The sequence below is a fragment of the Nematolebias whitei genome, chromosome 4 (genome assembly GCF_014905685.2).
Source record: "Nematolebias whitei isolate Nwh7 chromosome 4, NemWhi1, whole genome shotgun sequence".
Taxonomy (NCBI): Eukaryota; Metazoa; Chordata; class Actinopteri; order Cyprinodontiformes; family Rivulidae; genus Nematolebias; species Nematolebias whitei.
Window position 1 is genome coordinate 24,641,109 of NC_056501.1, and position 7,135 is coordinate 24,648,243.

The 7,135-nt window shown below is 39.2% G+C and overlaps 1 protein-coding gene across 1 annotated transcript in view; it reads left to right on the forward strand.

The window, feature by feature from the left end:
• abcb7 (ATP-binding cassette, sub-family B (MDR/TAP), member 7) overlaps window positions 1-7,135 on the forward strand; it is a 38,555-nt gene that overhangs the window by 27,992 nt on the left and 3,428 nt on the right. Inside the window, exons 11-13 of the mRNA XM_037675345.1 lie at window positions 1,731-1,894; window positions 2,418-2,547; window positions 2,955-3,126. Coding sequence (XP_037531273.1) covers window positions 1,731-1,894; window positions 2,418-2,547; window positions 2,955-3,126 — 466 coding nt within the window. The remainder of the gene's footprint in view (window positions 1-1,730; window positions 1,895-2,417; window positions 2,548-2,954; window positions 3,127-7,135) is intronic.

Sequence of the window (7,135 nt, forward strand, 5' to 3'; positions counted from 1 at the left end):
CTACTGGAGAGATACGATCACTCCTGCCAACTCCCATTAAGACTCTGGCAGCAGCATTTTGGATTAACTGAAGACTTTTTAAAGAAGTATTTGGACACCCAGATAACAAACCATTGCAATAGTCCAGTCTATATGTGACAAATGCATGAACCCGTTTTTCTGCATCATTTTCAGATGAGATGTTTCGAATTTTAGATATTACGCAGGTGGAAGAAGGCGGTTCTGCTAACGTTGAAAGCAGTGGTAATTCTAATCTCTTTGTACTTGGCCTGACTTCCCAAAATGTTTATTTCTGCATTTTTTAAGTTGTAGTTGCTTGCTTATTTTCTTTATTGAACTGTTTTTTTACCTTCTAGTGCAGGGGTGTTTAATCCTGGTCCTTGGGGGCCACTCTACTGCATGTTTTATTTGTTTCCCTGCTCCAACACACCTGATTCAATGGTTAAAATACCTCTTCATGTTCTGCAGAACCCTGGTAATCCCCCATTGATTCAAATCAGCAGAGAAACCTCTAAAACATGCAGGACAGTGGCCCCTGAGGACCAGGATTGGCCTCACTTGTTCTATTGAGACCAACAGTTTGTAATGAAAGTCACTGTTGCGTAAGAAATGTTTTTTTTAATTTTTTTTTAACTTTTTGTTCTTTGCTGATGTTCGATTAATGTTGTTGGTTTAAAGTTCTGTTCTTTGTGTTCAAATTCTTATTTTCAGTATCCCATTGAATTTTCCCCTTTTCTAGGACCAATCCACCTCTTCAATGCTGTTCTTGAGTGCAAATTGCATTATGCACAAATTATTATAGCTACATTGTCCCCATTTACCTTTTTATCATAGAAATTTCAACTCGGATCTATAACCATATTAATCGTTCACGTCATCATGAAAAATAACCACATATTTGAGATTTCACACCTAAAGGCCTTCGTATTTCTTCCGTGAACTAGCCATCTTCTTTTTAAGAGAAATGTAGTTTCATTTATCTTTTTTTAACATGACATGACAGCCCATCTTGCATCACAGGAGTGCACTTAAGTGCAAATGTGTGTCTGCTGCCCAACAATAAGAAGGCTGTTCCCTTCTCAGTCTGTAATTACAGTGGTGGAGATGAATCTGTCCACTTATTTTTCCACTCATCAGTAATATTCCTCTCCATTGTGAATCCTTGTGGAATGGTCCTGCCTAGAAGGCCATTACCGTCTGAATGCTTTTTTTTTTATTTTTTATTTTTTAACCATGGAACACATTGTCCTATTATGTAGATGTAAAATTATTTAAAACTCCCCCTCACTTGAAACTGCACCACTAAATATAAATGAAATAATTTTGGCTTTTTCCATGCTGAGGGGTGTGGAATTATCATCTGTTTATACTAATGGTCTGTGTGTTATTTGTATTAATTGACTGAGGTAGATTGTGGGTGATTATGCTCCCGTACGCATTGAGCAGAGGCAAAGGACAGCGTTTTATTCGCTGCAGACCTTGGCTGCATGTCAGCACTACAGCTGAGCTCATTATGAAGAAAAAGTTTTCGTGCCTATTGATCCATCAGCATTCACCTTGAATGGCAGAACACTCACTCGCCGTCCTTTTATGACTGCTCAAATACGCAATGAATGTCTTCTTGTATGCAGTTTTAAAGGCTGCGGCAGCAGCATTGAGTCTCTGTACAAGGTGCTGTTACATCATTTCAGGCCTTGACTTTATGTTCTGTTTCTATTTTTTTTCTTTAGGAGAAGAATCTCGCTCCACCGTTGCAGATCACACCACAGGAAGCCACCATCCGATTTGAAGATGTCTATTTTGAGTATCTGGAGGGCCAGAAAGTTTTAAATGGAGTGTCCTTTGAGGTGCCTGCTGGGAAGAAGGTGGCTATAGTTGGCGGCAGTGGCTCAGGGTGGGTCACCTTTTAGACAATGGGTGTTATTATCATTAGGGATGTACAATATTGGATTTTTTGCCGATATCTGATACCAATACTGATATATTTTTCCCCTAGACCTACTTACAGAGACTACATAGCTTTCTCTGCTGTGGAATTAAAATCCTACATTATTCTGCATGGTCTTTGTCAGTTTGGCCTGTTACCAAATGCATATTGGTATTGGCCCAAAAGGGGGCTGAAAATGATATAACACTTTAACTTGGATTATTATTAATGTCAAATTTATTCATGACATTTACGCTCTCTAACACAATGACAACACTCAAACAGTCGCACAAAAACAGCGCCTTTGATATGTATATGTATAAAAACAGCAATCTTTTATGTCGGTGAGTTATTTTGATGGAATGTCCCATATTTATCGTTATCACAAATATCGGCCAGTACCGTGCCAATAATATTATGCATCTCTAATTGTCGTAGGCATGGCTGTTGTTATCTTGATGCTGACTATCTGTTTTTCCACTGTGTGCAGGAAGAGCACTGTTGTGCGGCTGCTGTTCCGTTTCTACGAACCCCAGCGGGGTAACATTTTCATCGCAGGGCAGAACATCCGAGATGTGAGCCTGGACAGCCTGAGGAAGTCTTTGGGCGTCGTACCTCAGGTCTGAGAAACTCCAGCACAATAAAACAAATCTAAATCAGTACTATACCAGTATACTATACTATATCAGTACTATAGTATCAACCCATACCCTTTACCACAATTAAAATGTATTTGTATAATTGTCTATACACATAAATTGTGAGATTGAACTTTTTTTTACTAAACTGTTGTCAGCACAGGACGATCTAAGAGTAATTTTTAGTAACTTGAACAAAAGGCGAATGCAAATATTTAAATTTTGAAGCGCTCAGAGACTTATCAGAACAGATGGTTCATGAACATGTTTTTGTCATTTGCTCCCCCCCCTCCTATTCTAGTGTTTGTATTTGCAGTCTTTTGTTCCTCTCTCTGTAGCAATAAAAATATTCTCTGAAGCCTCATTTTGTTCTCTAATTTTGTTGTCAGGATGCCGTCCTGTTCCACAACACCATCTTCTACAACCTGCACTACGGCAACATCAACGCTACGGCAGAGGAGGTGTACCAAGTGGCACGTTTAGCAGGCCTCCATGATGCCATCCTCAGGATGCCCCATGGTTACAGCACTCAGGTTGGAGAGCGAGGCCTCAAGCTGTCAGGTTTGCTGCACATTCATGTCTGCTGTTTGAATATGCTCTCTGGGTCAATACAAGTCAGAGCTGTGTGTTTGCTTTTTCCTCCCTGGGTATTCTAATTTAAAGTCAAACAATAACTGGCTGCTTGCAGCTTCATTTTTTACTTTAGAATTTAAATACAGTATTTGGAATGCAGGACACCATTTTTTTTTCTCTGTGAAACATAAAGTGATAAATTAATGTTAGTTTCCAGTAAGCTATATTGACGTTTTTATGCTCGCACTTCAATTTTGTCCCAACTAACAAGAAAAAAAAAACTATTATTACCATAAATTTATAACAAAATATTATTCATTTATCCATAATTTTAAAAGCCAAACCAGCTGAATATTTTGTTAAAAAAACAAACAAATACATAAAATAGCATTAGAAAGCAGCAAACATGCCTGGCCTTTGTTTACAATAAAATGTGTCGTTCAGTAGTTTCCTATAATTCAGCGCAGCGCTTTGCACTTGATCTTAGCCACAACTTATCTGATGACGTCACATGCGCCGCAGAACGGCTGCACTGATGAGAGCTCCGTGTCGACTCGCTCCTGAACATTTCACTGGTGGCCTTGTGTTAACCTGCATATGACAAATAAACAACATAACATAACGTTTAGCTTTAACTCTTTTGAATTCCTCACTGAAATGACTTTACTCCTTTATCTTTTTGTTTTGGACATTTCTTCTAAGTTTCCATGTTCTCCCCCAACTCCGTTTACATCCAGGATTCTTTGGACTGACTGGATATTTGTTGCATGCTGAGCCTGTCTGAAGTGTACTCGTCAGTGTTCAAATGTAAACAAATGACTCGTAACTGCTGGCAGCAAAATATGATTACAGTAGTCCCTCAGTTATTGTGGGGGTACATTCCACACACACCAACGCGATACGTGAAAAACCATGAAGTAATAACATTATATTTAATATTTGTATATATTTTAAGGATTTTTAAACCCTTCCTACACTCTTTCAATATTATAAACTCTTAAACCTACGTCATTTTAACAACATATGTATATGTACTGTACAGTACTGCAAAATTGTACTCACCAGCTCTGCAGAACTCTGTTCTGGTCGGGCTCGGTTCTGGTTCTTCAGACCTACCCTGCAGCGATGAAACCCACCGCCCTGTCCATGTTGATGCTTTATCTTCAAATTGAGTCAGCTGTAGAAAGTCTTATTTTATTAGCCTTCTAAAACTTGTGCTTCCACTGACGTTATTTTAGACATTACAGATGGCTAACCCTAAGTCTTAACGCAGGGAAAACGTTCACATTGAAAGCATGCGTTTGTTTTTAGAACCAGCAGCTTGGTGAAGATACATTACTTTGGATTAGCCGGACAAATTTGAAATCAGCATTTTTTAAAATTACAGTAGTCCCTCGTTTATTGCAGGGTTACGTTCCAAACACCCCCGCAATAAGTGAAAAACCACAAGGTAGAAATGCTATATTGTATTTATTTTAGTATTTATATATATTTTAAGGCTTTGTAAACCCTTCCCACACTCTTACAATGAGTACTCACCAGCCTTGGTCTGGTTCTGGTCCGGTTCTGATCAGCTCTCTGCAACCATTGAGCACCAGACACTTTTGGAGAGAGCTGGACCTTCGGAGAGCCAGCACAGAACCACACGATGGTCCAGATCGAGCCCAAATAATCCAGAGGGATCTGATGAAAACGTCCCAGTGAACTCTAGAGCTGTCATTTCTAACCCAAACCCAGAGCCCGGCCACGCCCGACCCTAATTAGGGCCGGGCCATAATAATGTGATTAATGTGCGGGCAGGGTCGGTGTCGGGCTTTTGAGTGCGTCAGCGGACGCACGCAGCTGACGATCCAATTATTTGACGACATGGCTTGCCATACTTTCACCAGCTGCACGCAACCATTTGACCGCGCACTGACCGGCTTTGAAAAAGGTAAAATGTTCAGTTAAGCTTCAGGTGGACTACTGCCAGAGATCCATCAGCCCAAATGGACGTTCATTCAGCCGCTGCACTCAGCGGACGCACGTGGCCGATGACCCAATCAGGTGAGATCACAAAACATCCGCGCGCGTCCGCCGATCATTAATAACTATATAAGCAGTCAAAGCTTAATTAAAATGTTGGGATTTTTTTGGGTTCGGACCTGTAATTACTGTTAATTCGTTGGGTAGGGTTCAGAAATAATGGCTACGGGCTGGGACCGGGTCAGATATTTTTGGTCCCGAATGCGACTGACTACTCCCCGGTCGAGAGACTTCCTGGGCCAGCAAGCAGCACTCAGATTGACCGATGAGGCTGGACGTAGCCTTGGTCTGGTTCTGATCGGCTCTGCATCCACTGAGCGTCAAAGTCACTATGAATAAGGACCAAACTTTTTTTTTTTTTTTTGGTCAGGTTCGGATCAGATCAAAACTTTCCCTCCATTTTGGCAGAAAGCAGCAGGCTGGAAGATCTGTTGACTTCTGGGTAATGTAGTTCTTTGGATTGGCCATACAGTGTAGGCTTATTGAAAGAAAACTACAAAATGGTGGCGCCTGTCCGAAGTATTTATTTATTTAGCCAACTTTTTATCTGTACCGTCCCAATCACGTGAGTAATATTAAAGTTGACATACGTTGAAAAACTGAAAGAACGAGTCTGCGCAAGTCGAACTGCGAAGTAGCGAGGGACTACTGTATGTGCTTTAACACATTCAGTTTGTAGCGTCATGGTTGTGGAAGTGTAACGATTTGTGTGGAAGTTGACAAGGCTGTTTTGCCATCACTTCTGAAACAACGAGCATTAAATAATAATAAATATATACTAAAGAAATGGGAGGTGTGAGTGACGTCCATCTTGTCCTTGTAGCCACAAAGACCATCATTTTCTTTCCAAACTCAACATGAGCAAGTAATTTACACAAGGTACCATATTGGTTACTATAGCCGTACAAAGGTGATTTTAAAAAGGGTGAAGAACCACCTTTGTGTCAGTACTGTCAGTAAAATATATTTTATGTTTCGATTCAGCTTTGTGTAACTCGAGTCAATGTTTTTTTTTGTCAAAACAGCCTGGAAATAAATTTTTAATAAAACTTGACCACAGAAAGTTCTTGAAATGAACATTTAAAATGACACATACATTTTCATTTTGTTGTTTTAAATACGCTAAATTGGTTTTATTTCACCTTGTTGCCATGATGTAGCCATTGTTTGTGACATGGTCACCAAACCAATCTGTTATTGTGTTTCCCCTTGTTGGCAAAATAACCAGAATCCAAATTTTACTCGCCGTCTTTGTGTGTGCATGTGTTTGAGTGTGGGCGGGTTATTCTGTTGGAAAATAACAAATCATCTACTCATTATATTACAAATACTGATGAAGTGTTTGGACATCTGTCTGTGGGCTGAATCTCAGGAGAAACAGGGTCATCGAGCAAGGCATCAACCTGAAGCAGACGAGCCAGGGTTTTAAAAAATTTTTTTTACTGAAAGCCAAGGTTGTCACATTTATGCCCTTTATAGATGTCTTCTTTATTTTTCATTAAATACATGACAAAGATGGATATTTTTAAATCAGTTGGCTAATTTTACAGTTGTGCATGCACTCTGTTTGTAGGTACTAAAAAAACAGACTGATTTATTAAAAACGTAAATGTTTCCTGGATTTCCTACAGAAAAACAAGACATTTTTATCGTTTAAACTCTAAAAAATGCTTCATCCATCCATCCGTCCGTCCATCCATCCGTCCGTCCATCCGTCCGTCCATCCATCCGTCCGTCCATCCATCCATCCATCCCTCATTAACTTATTAGATTAATTAAAAATAGTAAATTGGCCCAAGCTTTGAGTATAAATTTAACTATACGTTTAGGAACTTCGTGTAATTAATCTTTACTAAAATTTTCTTTGATCATGGTATTATTTATGCATAAATAAACTGTATATAAATGGTACAATTGTGAGATAAATATATATATATATATATATATATATATATATATATATATATATATA